This window comes from Meles meles, chromosome 7, assembly GCF_922984935.1.
Source record: "Meles meles chromosome 7, mMelMel3.1 paternal haplotype, whole genome shotgun sequence".
NCBI lineage: Eukaryota > Metazoa > Chordata > Mammalia > Carnivora > Mustelidae > Meles > Meles meles.
In genome coordinates this window covers 75,242,008-75,261,758 of record NC_060072.1, presented here as the reverse complement: position 1 = coordinate 75,261,758, position 19,751 = coordinate 75,242,008, and the positions used below count along the sequence as shown (strand labels likewise).

Here is a 19,751-nt window from a genome sequence, read left to right as displayed (position 1 = left end):
ATTCTCTCTCTCCCTCTGTTCCTCCCTCCCTTCTCTCTCTCTCCCCTACCCCCTAAAACAAACCCCAAAAAACAAGAACAAAAAAATTAGTCCCAAACAAGGAACCACTGACATTTACCTAGCTGGATTTTAGAACTGTTGTGGACTGGGGACTGCTAGGCGTCTCTCATTTCCCCCTTCTGTTTTGTTTAAAAAAATAACAGCTTTACTGAGATATAAGTCACATACCATAAAATTTACCCAAAGTTTGCAACTCAGATTTTTTTAAGTATATATCCACAGATACAACCAGATAACTTTAAAGCATTTCCATCTCCTCAAAAAGAAACCTGTACCCTTAGCTATTACCCCCCATATGCCCAACCCACCAGCTCTAAGAAGCTGCTAGTCTACTTTGTTTCTACAGATTTACCTATTTAGGACGTTTCATATGAATGGAATCATACAGTAAGTACTCTCTGTGACTAGCTTCTTGCACCTAGCATATTTTCAAGGTTTATCCATGGTGCAGTTTATGTCACTACTTCATTCCACTGTAGGAATATAGTAGATTTTATGTTTCATCAGTTGATAGATACTTGAGTTGTTTCCCACCTTTTGACTATATAATGTTGCTATGTTGTATTCAGGTATAAGTTTTGGGTGGGCATATTTTTTCCTTTCTCTTACGTATACACTTAGGAAAGGTATTGCCAGGTCATATGGTCACTCTATGTTTAAATTTTTCTGGAACTGTCAGACTGTTTCCAAAATAATGGTACCATTTTATATTACCACCAGCAGTGTATCAGTGTTGTGACCTCTCCAAAACCTCTAATACTATTTTGAAATTTTGTTTATTTACTTGACAGAGAGACACACAGCAAGAGAGGGAACACAAGCAGGGGGAGTGAGAGAGGGAGAAGCAGGCTTCCCACCGAACAGGGAGCCTGAAGTGGGGCTTGATCCCAGAACCCTGGGATCATGACCTGAGCCGAAGGTAGATGCTTAACTGACTGTGCCCCCCAGGCGCCCCTCCAATACCTATTTGAAGGAGAGTGTCTGTTGCAATTTTCCTGTCTCTGCCTTGCCATTGTATATTGGGTGGGGAGAAGAGAGCAAATAACTTGTGCCCTTAGTTCACAGGTATTTTGTTTGAGACTAGCTGTACCTAAAGAGCTTCATCTGCACCTGGACCTGATTTAGATGAGCTCCTGGACCCAAGCTAACATAACAACGGAGTGAGGCTTGTGGGAGTCTTATGTATGGGTGAGTATAGTCTGTCTGCATGTGTGAGGGGCCAGAGAGCACACTGTGGTAAACTGTCATTCTGGTGACCACCTCCAATGAGCCACAATTGTGGGTATTTATGCCCTTGTACAGTTCCTTCCCACACGAGTGCTGGGCTGGGCCTATCACTGCCTACACCATTAGAATATGGCAGAAATGATGCAGTGCCAATTCGGGGCCAAGCCCTTAACTGGTTGGGCAGCATCTACTTCTACGTGGGAAGACAGACACCACAAGGCTACCTAAACAGTCACTGAGTCCCAGCTCCCAAGCAAGGCTCAGAGGACCACAGCTATGCCAGCCAGCATCCAGCTGACACCAACAGAACAGAACCTCCTGGTCAACTCACTGAATCACGAGATAAGTCGCTGTTTTAGACTATCAAATTTTGGAGTGGTTTATTACACAGCCATAAATACCCCAAACAGGTCACTTTTAGTGGTATTTTAAGCTTTACTTCTCTCTAGTCACACTAGGCTACTTAATTATGAAGAACTGTAATGTGCGTACACTTTTTTTCCTCTACAAATTTAACCTATTACACCTAGGGTTAATTCAACAACCATTTAAGCAAATGAAATATACCTTCTGGGTCTCAGGAGACTTTTCACAGAGTCTATTTTAGAGTCCAAGTCTCTAAGAGTGACAAAAACTTGAAAGTTTCCATTTCCAGTAGCAAGCACCGAACAGCTACATAAGCCAGCAGAGAGGACTGGCCAGGGACGGGAACCTCAGCATTAGCAGACATCTCTTGGTGCCCAGTAAGGCACTCCAGGAGCACAGGCAAATCCAAGGAAAGGCCCTGCTGATCAGACACATTCACAATAGGAATTCGGAAGAGAAGTGGGGACACACAAATACCAAGCAGTCTGCAGTGACAGCCAGGGAATCCTCCAGACCCAGTCACAAGGGTTAAGATGGCATAAGATGGCAGGGCTTCTGAAGCCAGTTGTTATGACAACCATTGAAGATTTTTTTTTTTTTTTTTTTTTGTTAACATCAGTAACACCATTAAGAATTTCTCAACTCTGCTTTCTCTTATGCTGACACACCTGCTGTCCTGCTTAGCTCCTCTGGATTTAAAGAGTGCTCACGTGTCTCCCCTAGTGACTCCTGTCTTTCAGTCTATCTTAGGGATGGCCATGACGGCATGCAAGGATCTCAGAGGTTTTCTGCATCTCGAGAATACAGACAAGAAGAAATCCCTCATAACAGAATTACTCTAATTTTCACAGGATAATGCTTAGAAAAGTTCCAGGCAGGTAGTAAACTCTCAATATATTACACTATCAATATATTGTATGTGGTAACTTTGTTCAATTGCAAGCGCATCTAACCCTAAAAACAATGATCTTGGAGGAAAAAAATAACAGAGTATCAACTCACAAGTCTATTAACAGAGAGCTGGTTCAAACAAATTGTAGTACAGCTATACAGTGAAATACTATGCTAACTTAAGTAATAAACAAGAGGATTTTGAAAAATTTGATGTGGAAAATTTCTAATACATATCGATGGAAAATCAAGTTGAAAGAACATACAATCCCGTTTTAAAAATATGTCTATATTACGCTGAAAAAATTAATAAAAAAAAAAGAAAGTAAATATATCCATTATCCACAAAAAAAAAAAAAAATATGTCTATACTGCTTGTATATGCACAGAGAAAATCTGCCAGAAGCCACCAGACTAACTAGACACCACAATCTGGCTGAGAATTTCACTTTCTAGAGAACATATTGCTATAATATTTGGTTTTCTAATAGTGAGCACATGACTCTTATCATCAGAACAACATGGAGAGAAAGGCACACAGAGCCTTCTTAAAAAACAGCACGCTTTTACCTGAGTTTGTTCACATGGTCTTCAGTGTTCACTCCTCTTTAGCACTCAGAGCGGCTCAAGTCTGTTTTTAGAATGGTGTCAGGAGCTGCTATATGAGCTGTTTCCTGTATGGGGCAGCTATTTTTAATAAATGAACATTTTGCTGTAAGAGTTCACTGGAAAATAAAACCACCACCACTTCTGCAAGTCAAACGAAAGAAAGGCTTACTCTCTAGAGTAAAATGAAAGATTTCAGTTATAAAAACATAGTCTAAAAGGTATTAGATGGTACGTAACAATGAGTATTAAGCACTTTATTTCCACCCTGATACTAAGATTGATCTCATTTAAAAATTTCTCAAGGGAATCTAAAACTTCTATTTACTTCATTTCTCCTAAGGAAAAAAATAATACAGCATTCTTCGTATCACAGGCACTCAAATGTGAGCTTCAGGGAACATCGGAAGGCAGAGAGAAAAGAGAATGAATACAGAAAGAATAAAGCTTTCCAAACACTTCCTGAACAACTAGGTGCAAAATAGTGTTCTATACTAACTAGAAGAATTAAAATTGTGGTTGCTCTATCTGTAAGGGTATTAGCAACAAAATCACTCCTTCCAAATCATTTGATTCTCCCATGGTTTATGAGACAATAACAGCCCAGAAGATAGGTGCTGTGGAAACAAGTTGTATTGATCTATGCAATTCTTCAACTATGGGCTCACAGCACCAATAAGGGGGTCCTCTTAGGGAGTCGCAGCACGGCCAGCAGGGAAGAATTCGGTGGTTAGGTAGCAGAACCAGAGTTTCAAAGGCCCCACACCAAGCCACTCCTCCCCAGAATAAGGACTTTCCTGCAGATCTAAGAAGGTTCTACGAAGCAGCTCCCGACACATACACAGTATATGGTAACGTGCTATCCAGTCACAAAAACAAGGGTTTATTGTTCTCTTGCCAAACTGTACTCATCATGACAGGTGGCAATACACACTCTTACACTTAACTCTACCTACCCTCTCCACTCACCACGTCCCTAATTTCTTTGCATTTGCAAATTATTACAGTTTTTTTGTTTGTTTGTTTTTTACAGATTTTATTTATCTCACAGAGAGAGCGAGCGAGAGAGAGAGCACAAGCAGGGGGAGCAGCAGAGTGAAAGGGAGAAATTGGTTCCCTGCTGAGCAGGGAGCCCAGAGAATGGCTCGATCCCAGGACCCTGGGATCATGACCTGAGCTGAAAGCAGACACTTAATTCACTGAGCCACCCAGACACCCCTATGACACAATTTTAAAAGTACCTTTTTACCTGTTAATTTGATTCAAACAGGTTGTAGAATTTCTACCTAATACACTGAACAAAAACATGCTGACATTTAAGAGATGTTCTGAGGATGAGACGGTAAAGGCTCTAATGTTCTATGAAGGCCTTGCCTATAGCATACCTCACAGAGGGGTGTGATGGTTAATTCTATGTGCCCACTTGGAGAGTGTTTTTGGGTAAGAGTAACATTTAAATCAGTGAATTCTGAGTGAACAGACTGCCCTCCATGATGTGGTAGGCCTCGTTCAGTCAGCTGACAGCCCCAATATTACAACAACAACAAAAAACCCAGCCTTCCCAAGAGAGAAGTCTCCAGCAGACTGCCTTCAGACGTCATCTACACCGTTGGCTCTCCTGGGTCTTAAGCCTGCTCATTTGGACTTGCCAGATTCCATAAACACATGAACCAATTCCTTAAAGCACACATGCACACATACACATACCCACATACCCTACTGGTGGTGTTTCTCTGGAAAATCCTGAATACAGGGATCCCCTCTGGGACATTGTAGCCTGGCTACCAGCAGTTTAATATCTACAGAGGAAGAGTAGTTCAATGAGGGGAAACGGCCTCTCCTGACCACAACATGCCTAACCCTTCTTCCAGTCATGGTATCACCAGCAAATCATGCTGTTTAGGAATACATGAATACACGTGGAGTAGCATACAGCTAGGCACACCTTATTATCCCTTACTTATTAGCTTCTTAATAAGTAAGAGTCCTGCAGGGAGTTTATACTTTGCTCAAAGCTTCAAAACACAAACATAATATTTAAAAATCACATAACTAGATAAATTGGCCTCATTAATGACCTGCTGAGGCCATGGCGGAAATGAAAGGAAAATGGCAGGTAGAGACAACAGACAGTAGCAGAAGGTACACCCATTTTTGTTTTGGAGCATCACACATATTTTTCTCCATTATAAATGACTAATAATTCATGCTTGCCTCAAAATACCTCAGAATTTCCAAATATCTATCTATATAGTTATGAAAACTCTCCACCCAGCTCTCGCTCCCACCACCAACATTTGCCTGATTAAGCAAATGACCCACTCTTGCTGCTCTCTAATGTGGCCGACCCCACTGAGCAGCAGGACCCAGAGGGCATCCCTATACATCCATCCTCTGATCACTGAAACTGCGACTTCTCCACATTCTCCTTACAGCTCCTCATCTTCCCATTAAAATGGTACCTGCAGCCTACCCTGACCATTTCCATGTTAGGAGAAAAATATGTGCCACATTTTGGAATATTTCTTGCAGATAAGCTTTCTAAACCTATACTTTCTAGCACTTTCTATCATCTTTACCTCCTCACTGCCTCTCATTTCCACAACATATCCTGCTCTAGGACCACTCTAGTTTTTCATCCCCACTGAAGGTGTGGGCAGAATAGATTTTTTTTTTAAGATTTCATTTTTTTTAAAGATTCTATCCATTTATTTGTCAGAGAGAGAGCACAAACAGGAGAAGAGGCAGGCAGAGGGAGACGCAGGCTCCCCACTGCACAGGGAGTCTGAGGCAGTGCTTGATCCCAGTACCCCAGGACCATGGCCCAAGCCAAAGGCAGACACCCAACCCACTGAGCCACCCAGACACCCCCAGAATAGATATTATACACAATTTAGAGATGAGGACAAAAAGGTAAAAAGAGATGAAGTAACTTGTACAAGTTCAGACTGTAAATTATTAAAACTACAATTAGGAACCATTTTTCTATTAATTAAATTTCTTTTACACAGGGAGGCTATATAACACTTATCAAAAGCATAAGATCAGAAGTCAGATTATACTTGCTCTACCACTTATCACAGTATGACCCTCAATTAAGTATATGAAGCAATTAGTTTATTAACCTTGGTTTCCCAGGCGCCCAGGTGGCTTAGTCGTTAAGTGTCTGCCTTTGGCTCAGGTCACGATCCCGGGGTTCTGAGAAGAGCCCTTTGGCTCCCTGCTCAGTGGGAAGCCTGCTCCTCCTCCTTAGTCCCCCTGCTTGTGTTCTCTCACTGTGTCTCTGTCAAATAAATAAAGTCTTCAAAAAAAAAAAAAAAAAAAACTAACCCCAAACCAAAAACTTGGTTTCCTCAACTGTAAAAACCAGAATATTGTTGAGCTTCAATTGGGTTTTGAGATTTCACAAAATAAAAAGGATAAAACCTTTAAACACTGCCTAACACATATGGAAACTATTAATAAACTTTATCGATTTTCCTTACTGTTTTATAATGAAATCAGCTTTTCAGTGGTTATGATATACATGCCCTACTCACACTTGTCCTTTTTAATCTTTTGTAGTCATGAATTTCACCTGAAAGAGACCAAACACGTTTAAAAACCACTGATATATCCAGTGGTTTATTTACATAACATGCTTTATTGGGTCACATGCAAATAAGTGCTTAGCAAAAACTTTAAAAGAAAGTTGGGGGGGGGGGTTGCTTGGGTGGCTCCGTTGGTTAAATGTCTGACTCTTGATCCCAGGGTCATGAGTTCACATCCCTATGTTGGGCTCCACAGTGGGCATGGAGCCTACTTAAAAAAAAAAAAAAAAAAAAAGTTGGGAGAGGCAGGAAAAATCACAACTCAAATAACATTTCTACCTGTTGAGTTGGTTGCTTACTGCATATATGAAATAGCCAGTAAGTGCAGAACTTAATTATTCTGTCATAGGGTCACTTTATGGAACATTGATTAAACCGTCTTGATATGACTACATTTTAAACTTAAGTGGCAGGTACATTTTGCGGTGCTCTTCCTCACCATTTTAGACCTTGGGCCTTTACCCAAAACATTCAGTTACTTTGCCCACATGGCTTAACGCTTCTGCAAAAAAAGTGGGCAGGAGGTCAGAAGACCCAAGTTCTCATTTAAATTCTCACATAACCTTTACAGACCTCAATATTGCCAACAAGGATACCCCCGGCCCCCTTACCACACAGGTTTTTCAGACAAAAACAGTGAAGACAACCCATGAAACACAGGCACAGGCTTCCCGGTGTGCTGCACAGACGGAAAAAAAATCATCTGTGGGGATGTTATCAATGTTCCTCCCAATGAAGGCATCTTAAATATCTGAAGTACAAAGTCTGTAAGAATGGATTATTTGCCTTGAAACAGTGACAGGCAGGGACAATTTCATGTGCTGTGCTCTTTAGCTTGTCTCCCAAAGAATTAGTATTTTAATTTGTATGTAATCCACAATAAAAAATACTCGACATTGACATTTCCAAATTCGTATCACAGAAGGTTTTGGTATCCAGATTTTTAGTAGTAAGGCAGACCTGGATGGACACTTTTTCCTAGCATCTCTTCCACTAGCTCTGTGACTTTGAGAAGCTGGCTAACCTTGTAGATCCCTGTGCTTTGTTTGCTTTTGGTGCTGGAGGTCACACTGAACAAAAAAGACAATTTCATCTTTTCTCTCACAGGATGATGAGGAGCAAATGAGGCCACACACACACACCACATTACGAACAAGGCAGCACCAGTCAACAGTGCTGCCCTCCTCCATCAGCAGCCACGGCAGCAGTCTGTTTCATTCACACCTGGATTTCCAAAGTGTCTCAAGTGGATTTTCTAGGTGATGTGAGTTAACACAAGCCCGCTGATCCAAGCAAGAACTGCAAGATAAGTTTAAAACCTACCCACAGAAGAAATACAGGGGGAGTAAAAGTTTAAGCAAGACTGTTAGCTGTGATTCACAGTACCTATGTTGCATTTTCTTTCTGTTCTCACTGCCTTTAATCATAGCTCTGGCATGAGTATGTGTAGGGAAAGCTGATAAAAAAGACAACGCCCCATCTGAAGCTCCAAGGTCTACTGCCCAAACTTGCATGTTTCAAGTTCCTCTTCTGTAGGAGTGCTGACAATACTGACTCCATCTTGGGCCTCCATCTTGTTCATATTTGCTCAATGACCTCTCCTGGGGCTATGTGTCCTGGGTCCCTTGGAGATTAATATATATATACCTTAGAGATGCCCCAAGGCCAGGATGGGGAAGACTTTATTTTGGCCTCTCATGAATCTGTTAGAAATAACATAGTCTTGGGGCACCTGGGTGGCTCAGTGGGTTAAGCCTCTGCCTTCAGCTCAGGTCATGATCCTGCCATCCTGGGATGATCCTGGGGTCCTGGGATCGAGCCCCGCATCAGGCTCTCTGCTCGGCAGGGAGCCTGCTTCCTCCTCTCTCTCTCTGCTTGCCTCTCTGCCTACTTGTGATCTCTGTCTGTCAAATAAATAAATAAAATCTATTTATTAAAAAAAGAAAGAAAGAAAAAAGAAATAACAAAGTCTTTCTTTCTTGATGCACAGGTGGTGCCACCAGCTCTAATTAAAGGGTAGCTGTCAAGTAAGTGCATGCAAGCCCTTTGAGGTGCATGTGAACCCTTTGATCCTACTACAGTACCCTGCTGCATGTCTCCTCCCTCTATAAAATCTGTGGACTAAGGGGTGGACTTCGTGAGAATAGCTATGCAGCTGCCAAGGATCACCCTCTGCCCAATCCCCCGTGTCCGTCAGGCACCTTGAATAAAGCTCTGTGTAAACTCTACAAGGGGGCTGGCTGTATTTTCCCGTCTCAAAGTGCCCTCCCCGTTCGGGAGATACTTTACTTTCTCCCCCGACCTTCCAACACTTTCTCACTTTGAATTCGGCCCTGGATATTACCAACCTGCCAAAAAAGAATGTTTTGTTTTCTTACCATCTTTTTCACTAAGGCATAAGAGTTTTCAAACTGCAGTCTCATTCCATTAGCGGGTCCGACAGAAAATAGAGTTATGTGTGCACACAGAAAGGATAAGTTTTATTCCACACAAACATGGTGTCATACTGGGTTGTGGCTCATAAGCTTGAAAACCACTATTCAAAAGTACAATGACTGACTGCTCTCCTTTTGAAAATAAGTAAGTGATGGTAACGCTATTTTTTAAAAGGTCATTGCTATCACAAAGACAGTTTAAAAGGCTGAACTGTTAAGAAGAAAGTTCTCCCTCCTCCTTTAGCATGTTAGTCCAACTGGTCATTAATAGGTCCAAATATTCAAGTCAAGAGGCAGATACGGAGCAAATCACGAGGGAGAGGGCAGGTACAGAGGAAAAAAGACTTTACTAATTCTAGGTATGGTGTTAGAGTATATTCTAGGCACACACACAGATTTCCTCCTTTAATCCCCACAATCCTGTTAGTATCATGCTGTGGTAGCTACACGTCACATTCTGCATTTTAAGTGATGACTTAATGAAGGTCATTTTCTTGTAGTCACAGGACTGACAAGTTTGGTCATTACCACCCGTGGACCAACAGTGCCTGGTTTGGGTAGGACAGAGCCTACCTTTAGGGTTATGGATAACCAGAAGGTACAATTTAGAACATCCTCCCATCTCTAGATTTTTCCATAAATAGCACTTAAAACAACAGCTTACTTGGCACAGACATGGAACTCGATGAGTAAGAACAGCCAGTGACTTGCTGTAAGATCTTGGGAAAGCCGACTTCTCCATGGACCTCTATTTGTGTTTCTATAAAATAAGTACAATTGTGTCTTAACTCCCTGATCACAGAACTTTGCAAGGTTTTGACAGCAAAGATTTTATGATTCATACCGTTAAAGGACATGTTCTAAGTAATAAATCCCATCACCAGAAACTTCCTCAGAATTAAGGACAGAATTAAAATAAGTGGCAGAGACATAAACCCTAGGGCACAAATTCTTTCCCTGTGGCGTCCTGACTGGCTATGCCACCCTTTCCCACCCCCCACAGGTAGGGCTGACCTGGCTTCCTAACTGTCTAGGTCGCCCTAGGATTCTTGCCTGTCCTGCCACCTAGTGGCAGCAAGGATTCACATGACCAGAGCAAGTGCAGACTCCCTGTGTTCAAGTTTCCTCAGCCAATCAAGTTTTTTTTTTTCTCAGCCCCTGCTGAGAAGGAGCCTTTCCCTTGGATCCTAGTGTTCAGATGCCACCTACCTCACAAAACCTGTCTTCATTAGGACAAACTTCACTTTCAGAGGAGCCATCAATTGAGAAGCCACTGTATTTGTTACCATTTGTTTAAATGGTAAAACACAGAGATGGGATTTTTAAGGAGACTTAAACACCCATACAAATAGAAAATTATCTCTATTCAGAAATTATCCATCTACTAGATTCAAGGCCACTGTGCTATACAGCTCTGAGGTCCCGAAGGGGCATTCACAAGCTAGCCTATATGAATGGCACTGCATGGACCTTTCGCAAACACCTAAGGGTCCTGATGAGACTCACCACTACTTAATATATCTAAGTTTGATAACCTAAACTTGTTAGAACACCCTCTTACTTCTTTCTTTGCAACAGGAGCTGTCTGGCCTTATATGCAAAGCTAAGCTCCTGAAACGCTTACTCATTTAAAAAAAAAATCTTCAAACAAACCCTTCCTTAAAACCCTAATAAATTTTTTTTATTTTTAATTTTTTTTAAAAGATTTTATTTATTTGACAAACAGAGATCACAAGTAGGCAGAGAGGCAGGCAGAGAGAGAGAAGGAAGCAGGCTCCCCGCTGAGCAGAGAGCCCGATGCGGGGCTTGATCCCAGAACCCTGGGATCATGACCTGAGCCGAAGGCAGAGGCTTTAACCCACTGAGCCACCCAGGCACCCCTATTTTTAATTTTTTTAATTTCTTTTCAGTGTACCAGAATTTATTGTTTATGCACCACACCCAGTGCTCCATGCAAAACGTGCCCTCCATAATACCCACCACCAGGCCCACCCAACTTCCCACCCCCCCCCGCCCCTTCAAAACCCTCAGATTGTTTTTCAGAGTCCACAGTCTCTCATAATAACCCTAATTATTAAGGGGTCAAATGGCCTCTAGCTCCCTACACCTCTTGGTCAGCTCCCACTTATATTCAAAGTAGAAAAACTCTGTCTGGGGTGGGCAACTGGGTGAAGGGGATGAAGAGGTAACAACTTCCAGTTATAAAACAAGTCATGGGGATGAAAAGTACAGCAGAGAAAATATAGTTAATAATATTGTAATACCATTGCATGTGACAGATGGTAACTATACTTACAGTGAGCATTGAGTAATACAGAGTTGTTGAATCACTGTGCTGTGTACCAGAAACTAATATAACATTATATGTCAACTGTTCTTCAGTAACAAGAGTTAAAAAGATAAGAAAAGGTCTCTGTGAGTGGTCCCCTCATGCTAAGCCCAAAAGGGATAAAGCAGCATCAGGATATGTTTCTTTTCTTTTAATCAAGTTGCCCCTTCCCCCAAAGGGGGGAAACAGCAGCCAATCCCCTTCGTGGGTTTTCTGTTTGTTTGTTTCAGTAAAAGGTACAAAAGTTCAGAGAAAGAGAAAGGAGAATCTACATTTATTAAGAACCTACCATGTGACACACAGCAAGCTAAGACTTTTTTTATATATAATTTATCTCTCTCAAGAAAAAGTAAAGCAATAGGACAGTCAGAAATCAATCCCAGGGGCACCTGGGTGGCTCAGTGGTTTAAGCCTCTGCCTTCGGCTCAGGTCATGATCCCAGGGTCCCGGGATCAAGCCCCGCATCAGGCTCGCTGCTCCTCGGAGAGCCTGCTTCCTCCTCTCTCTCTGCCTGCCTCTCTGCCTACTTATGATCTCGGTCTGTCAAATAAATAAATAAAATCTTTAAAAAAAAATTTAAAAAAAGATAATTAAAAAAAAAAGAAATCAATCCCCACTTTACACATTTAAATTCTCTGAAGCCTACTTTCCTCCCACGTAAAAAGGAAATACTACATTCCATAGTGGGTACTACACAGCTATGCACTGTACCTGGCATGTGTTGGTTGGATTCTCTCCTTTATTGTGGCCCTGGTTATAATTTCTAACTGGAGGCAGGTGGGGAGGGGCGGCAGCTTTAGGGAGCTAAGTTGAGTCCGAAACATTTCTGTACTTACAAAACTGCCTTCAGCCTTTTGTCTATTTTTAAAAATACTTGCAAACCTATTTAGATGAAAATTAAGTTTCATTTTAAATACAAGCATATAGTCACTTCCTCACAGATGGAAAAGAAATATGCAGAAAAAGAAGTAATGCAATATTGTATCTGACAATCATCAGAAAAGGCAAACCGTGGAGTAAGCTGTGAACGTACTTAAGGCTGCCATACGGTGCCAACTTTCCTACGACAGAAATGCAGTGTTTACTTGTTATTAACCACCTGACATCAGGCAGAAACCAAACCAAATCCAATACAAAAGGGCATAGTTAAAACCTTTAAAAGGGCAAAATAATAGTCACAGGGCAGAGGGCATAAACTGGGAACAAGCAGATACTTCCATTTAAAACATTCTTGAAATTCCCCCAGGAAGGTTTCTGTTTGCTTTGAAGCACCTCTCAGTGTTCTGTGAAAATATGTGGACTCAAATTCCACTTCTGCTAGTTGTAGAAATTCACAGCAAATAAATTAAGTACCTGGCAAAAGGAGATCAAAAAGAACCAGAGAAACAGATGAATCAAGGGAAATATTATTACTGAACTCATTAAGTAAAAGCCTCTTAAGCTCTGAGGCATTTTTCTTCACCTTGTTAGCTTCTAAGACTGAAGAAATAATTTGAGAACTTTTATTACAAGCCTGGAGATACATAAGGAGCCATGAAAGCCTTCATCTGACAAGGGCTTAATTAAATACAACAGTAAATTTTGTATTTACATCAGTTTTAGTTGCTTGAATAGTGCTTATGTTCCCCCCTCCCATATGTTCCTGATTCAAATTAGGACTGACATTCCAAAGGAAAAAAAAATTTTTTTTCTAACTGGGTATTCTATTATCATACAAAAACTTAGATAAATCCATATTGACTTCGATCATGATGAATAAATGTTGGACCCTCAGACACAGGAATAACACACATCATATATGGATTAGATGTTTCAAGTAGGGTTTCTAGAAATACAACTCCATTAAAAATTCACTAGTAATCTACTGGAAAAAATGGGATACTTATATTCTTTATCTCAGTTAATAACATTTTAAAATCCCTAGTTATTCAACAGAAACAATATGTAGAAAGCCCATGAATTTTTAAGAGACCTGGGCTGAAATACACAATCTGTAACACATATTGTAACTGTGATCTTGGGCAAGGTATTCCGTTTCTCTGAATCTCAGTTTTGCTATCTATAGAATGACAGTATCTATTTCAGGGGAGTAATGTTAACTTATCATGGAAAATATACAAAAGACACCGTAAGGTCTACAGTATCTAGGAAGAATCTAAGGAGATCCTCTGATCACCGACTCTTCCTGTCTTAGTTTTTCAGCATCTTTCTCTGAACCAATCTTCTTGAGTTTTTTTCTACAACCCATTAAAACTTCTGCTTCTGCACCCCAGAACATGAGCATTTATAAATTATACATGCATGACTATGCTAATAAATTACAGAATACATAAAAATAGAACTTTCAATAAGAGGATATAAAGATAAAATGAAAAGCAGTTTTAATTATTGGATTCATAGTATTACTTAATATCTCAAAGCATAATAAAGCTTATGCCAAGCTCATACTTCACACTGGATGAACACCCAGATGTCAAAGAATCTTTTTTTTTTAAGATTTTATTTATTTATTTAACAGAGAGAGATCACCAGTAGGCAGAGAGGCAGGTGGGGGGTGGTGAGGGGAAGCCGGCTCTCCGCAGAGCAGAGAACCTGATGCAGGTCAAGATCCCAGGACCCTGAGATTATGACATGAGTCAAAGGCAGAGGCCCAACCCACTGAGCCACCCAGGCACCCCAATCTTTGTGATAATTCTGATTTTAGTTTTTTGGTCACCGTTTTGTCCTATCAGGTTAAACCTTGTTTTTGCATCATAATGTGACTCAGAGCTACAGGGAAGTGTAAGCTCTACCATTTACTTATTGTTCACTTGCATTTTACTGTTAGGCTTATCTTCAAACTGTGGTTTCCTTGAGAATATTTTTGCACTCTTGTATCATTCTGTAAGAGGTTAAAGCTAGCCAACAAATTGTGTAAATCCACTGAACCCAGTACATACGAACTGTAGCTTTAGCAAAATACTTAAAGCAAAGACTAAAAGGCCCCGCCATCCCCTCTGAGTCACAGAGTTGCAATTCTCCTTTCAGGAAGCCTTACCTAACATATGGGATGTAACAATGTTACATTCACACAAGGAAGTCACCATCAACAGATGTAATAACTAAGACAATTTTTCAACATATATAATTCCTGGTAAGGATTTTTTTTAAAATAACCAGGGGCACCTGGGTGGCTCAGTGGGTTAAGCCTCTGCCTTCGGCTCAGGTCATGGTCCCAGGGTCCTGGGATCAAGCCCCGCATCGGGCTCTCTGCTCAGCAGGAAGCCTGCTTCCTCCTCTCTCTCTCTCCTCCTGCCTCTCCAACTACTTGAGATCTCTGTCAAATAAATAAAATTTAAAAAATTAAAAAATAAAATTAACCAAAAGTTTGAAAATTTTCTCCCAACACCTGAATTGTCTTAGATACCTCCAAGTATACACACACCCTACACCGCACTTGGCCTTCAACTTTTGATACAGCTCCTCCAGTCTTTGTTCTACACGGCTTAAAACTGTTACCTTTCTAAACGATAAGACTAATCAGGTTACCCACTCCCTTTTCAGATATCCTCAATGGCACTACAACTCCTTACAGGGTAAATCCAAACCCTTTGGCCTTGCATAAAAACCCTAAGATATGGATAAGGATATTATCTTCATCCAGTTTTTCTCTTACCAATGCCCACACCACACCTTATTCTGGAGCCCTACCACATTGTTAGATGTTTCTAACATATGGTCTTGCATACCTTCACTCATTCAGCAAGCATTTATTGGCTGCCTATTATATACCAGGCATTGAGGGGAAAAAAGGAAGACCCAGTCATTCATTGCCTGCAAATGCCCAGACTCCCAACACAATTATCAAATAAATAAGATTACAGCATAATGTGAAAAATACTCTAACGGAGATTTATACCAAGTATTATGAAAGCCTGTGGTCAGAACACTTCTCAGCTCCTACTGGGTAGTGTTGCCTCTTTCACCCAGAGTATACCTACCTCTTATTCCCTGTTTGATAAACTCTTACTAATCCTTCACAAATTCAATTCCAATGTCCATTTTTATTTCATAAACTGGCTGAAAAGATCTTGTGGCTTCTTCCTAGCAGCTCCTAGATCACTGCATCATATTGTTATAAATAACGCTTACCGCTATATTATTATCACATTTTTGTGGTTTTGTGGAAAGGTAAATCTTCAAATGTTACAAAGAGAACTGGGCAAAGCTGCAAAATAATGATTCCACCTAATGATAATTATCAGATTTTTAAAGTTAAGATTAGCCATTTAAGAAATGTATTTGCTCCACAGGGGTTTTATTTATCCCCATTTTTTAAAAGATTTTATTTATTTATTTGATAGAGAGAGAGATCACAAGTAGGCAGAGAGGCAGGCAGAGAGAGAGAGAGAAGGGGAAGCAGGCTCCTTGCTTAGCAGAGAGCCCCATGCGGGGCTCAATCCCAGGACCTTGAGATCATGACCTGAGTCTAGGGCAGAGGCTTCACTCTCTGAGCCACCGAGGCGCCCCTATTTATCCCCATTTTTAAAGGAACTGTAACATAACAGGAAAGTACACACAACTTACTCAATGAATTTTCACAAAACAGAGTCCAGTAACCTGTGCTCAGCCTTTTAAGTCCCAGCAACAATCTGAATATCTGTAGTGAGACACTATAAAAGCAATAATCTAGTTTTTAACCAGAACTCTTTTCAAAAATAGAAACTTTTTAAAATATCAAATTGAGAACTTCAAAGAACAGAAAAATTACAGCAGGAAAATATTTTAGGTATAAGTAAGACATTTTAGATTGAGTCAGCTCTGCAATCAATGTTTTAATTTTTCTTATTGATCTGATACTGTTTCAAAATAAGTATCTATTTTTCTTGAAAATACTTCTAGATTTTTAAATGCATGCTTACTTTTCCAAGCTTTTTTGTTTTTGCTGTTGTTGAAGGACATAAAATTTAAAAACTAAGATAAATACAGAGTGCCTGAGTGGCTCAGGTGGTTAAGCATGTGACTTGATTTCAGTTCAGGTCATGATGTCAGGGTCCTGGAATCAAGCCCTGAGTCAGGCCTGTGCTCAGGGCAGTCTGCTTAGGATTCTCTCTCCCCCTCTCCCTTTGCCCCTCCTCCTGCTCTCTTCTTTCCTCTCTAAAAGAAGTAAAATCTTTTTAAAAATTAAGATAAAACTTTAAAAAAAAACTATTTTTAATTTTGTTTGTGATCTTTGTATTAGCAACAGTCAAACATCCCCAAATAATTACAATTACCAACCAAATCTCTTTCAAATAGCTATTGGCTGGTTAGTCACTTCTTGTATCTAAAGTCTTAAAAACTTAATTATTTTTTTAAAGATTGTATTTGCTTATTTGATATAGAGAGAGAGAAAGTGAGAGAGAGAGAGACAGCGAGAGAGGGGACACAAACAGGGAGAGTGGGAGAGAGAGAAGCAGTCTTCCTGCCAAGCAGGGAGCCCAAAGCCCAAAGTGGGCCTTGATCCCAGGACCCGGGGATCATGACCTGAGTCGAAGGCAGATGCTTAACGACTGAGCCACCCAGGCGCCCCCTTAAAAACTTAATTTTAATGAATTGGTGACTCAAGAGATTTTATCATTCCTGTTGATCACATAACTGGCTATTGGTAGGAGAGAAATGAAGAAAGGACAAGCAATTCCAGTGCAAGACTTGGCTTCTTCTCTAACTAGTAAAGTTTTAAAAATTTTAGGCAAATCCCTTAAACTCCATGAGCCTGACACCTCATCTGTAAACATGGGGATTATATGCCAATATGTGAAAACTTCCCAAACAAAAAGGCTCCCTCCAAATTCAGTTGATGCCTGTGAAGTACTGCTGTTCAATTTAGAATAACAAAGTCAGAAGTCACATGATAGAGCCCTAATCCTACCTATCTTTGTCGGATGACCTTAATGCAGTCATTAAATCTCTCCAGGCTTCATTGCCAAGAACAAACACCAACCAGACCACTGGCTATAGTAATTGTCTGGGTTATAAAGCACTTGAAATTCATGATGTTCTTTGCAAAACACGTTCTTGTGGATAAAATATTGATTTACCAACAAGTTCAATGTTATAACACATAGGGGACTCTTATTACCAGAAAATGTAACTCTATTATAACCTATTAGAAAAAGAATGAAAGAAAGAAAATCATAGCCACAAGCAAACAAGGCCACAAAAAAAATGGGCTGTTTGTGTTTTTCCCATTAATTTGCATTCATATGTACTTATACAGATTTCACGGTGAATTCACTTCATACTCCCAAACAGATAAATGGCAAGAAGTGATAAAGGTAAAAAGAAATTTTGAGTTAAAAAAAAATTTAATGAGGAAATGCTATTCCTTATCTAACAGGAAGGAAAGCAATCCTGTCCTTACTGAATTTAATTATTAATCATTTGATAATTCAATTTTAAAAGCAGAAGTCTTCACCCCGCCTCCTGGGAGCAGAGATGGACGACTGAAGCACTGGATACTCTCCAAGGTCCCTTTAAGCTCTAGGAGTTTGGTTTCCACTGAAATTTGCATTCTATCCATATATGCTGTATGTTCTGGGCACAAATAACAGTGTAGTGCTTTTAATAATGTGTAATAAGCTGACCGTTTTAATGAAAACAGCCTATCCCACCCACATGTACATATACTCACACATAAACACATACCCACAAAACACAACCCTGGAGGGCTGGGTCCCCTGAATCTATCCTTGAAACACACCTAATGCTCTAACAGTACATTTTTTCCCATATTTGACAAACCAAGCACAGGCTATGTTTTCTTACAAAAAGATCCTAGCAATTAGGTACTAGAAATTTCACCCCACACTCTACCAACACTTCAATACATTTATAATGCATACCTGTGGCACGCACTGGATAGATGAGGTTTGAAATGAGGACAGTTGTAAATGGTAAGAAAAATTACCTTATTACTACAATTCCCCATTTTAAGAGGAGTTGGACATCTTTTAAGCATTATTATTTCAGCTATAATAATCCTGAATTAAGTTAATGGACAAAAATAACCCTAGATACACTTAGGCTAAAATACAAAATGTTTGGGGCACCTGGGTGGCTCAGTCAGTTAAGCGTCTGCCTTCAGCTCAGGTCATGATCCCACCTGCATTGGGCTCCTTGCTCAGCGGGGAGTCTGCTTCTCCCTGTGCCCCTCACCCAACTTGTGCACTCTCTCACTCTCTGTCTCTTTAATAAAAAAATAAAATGTTAATAAATAAATAAATAAATACAAGTTTTAAAATGTTAAAAAAAATAAAAAATGTTTCACAATGATTCTCCTTCATATAACTCTGATTTCTAGGGCACCTGGGTGGCTCAGTTGGTTAAGTGTCTGCCTTAGGCTCGGGTCATGATCTTGGGGTCCTGGGATTGAATCCCACATGGGGCCCTCTGCTCAGTAGGGAGCCTACTTCTCCCTCTCACTCTCCCTCTGTCCTTCTTTCCCTCTCTCCCTCTCAAATAAATAAAATCTTAAAAAAAAAATAATTCTGATTTCTAGTTAAAAGAAAAACAAGAAACTAAACAATGTTGAAATAGAATACTCTAACACAATTTTTTGGATAGAAACTATATTTTCCTGTAAGTAACGTTCTAGTGACCTAATGCAGAATACATAAAAAGTTGAGATAGAAACTCTATTTTGCTTCTTAAAATCTAAAGATTTCCAGATGATTTAATTCCTTCAAGTACATGCCGGCTCATTACAGAAGTCACACAGGTTATGCCAGCTCAAGCTCTCCCATTCCCATTCTGTCCCAAGTATCACCCTGAAAATGCAGAGACAATAAACATTAAACGAACATTAAAAAAAAAAAAAAAAAAGCAAAAAGCAGCCCAGTGCATTAGGTGACTGTAGACCTTTGTGTCTGAAATACAAAAGGGAAGTGGAAACCTCAGACCATTCAATACAGAAAATGTCAGATATTATGCCCAGATTTCCATTTTTATAATTTAATTTTATTTTTTTAGACTTCTGTTTTTAAAAGACTGTATCCTATTATGGAAAAAGAACTACTGGACTTCTTCAGAATATATGGTACTCTAATTTTCTTTCACATTTATCAATTCTTTTAGTACTTGATTAATCCTTTTTGAATTAAGAACATTCAAGGTCAAAAGAGTATGACCTGAATTTTGAGGTTTGGGTTGAAACAGACACAAAACTAAATTACTGAAAATAACAATATCAAGGTCATAAATAAGGTTATAAATAAATCTTCCCACCAG

The 19,751-nt window shown here is 40.0% G+C and overlaps 1 protein-coding gene across 2 annotated transcripts in view; it reads right to left on the bottom strand.

The window, feature by feature from the left end:
- The window catches only part of FGD4 (FYVE, RhoGEF and PH domain containing 4), a 207,371-nt gene that overhangs the window by 149,168 nt on the left and 38,452 nt on the right, over positions 1-19,751 (bottom strand). Inside the window, exon 2 of one of the 2 annotated variants that reach the window (XM_046011404.1) lies at positions 9,840-9,935. The exons of the other annotated variant lie outside the window; for it this stretch is intronic. Coding sequence (XP_045867360.1) covers positions 9,840-9,935 — 96 coding nt within the window. The remainder of the gene's footprint in view (positions 1-9,839; positions 9,936-19,751) is intronic. 2 annotated transcript variants of the gene reach the window in all.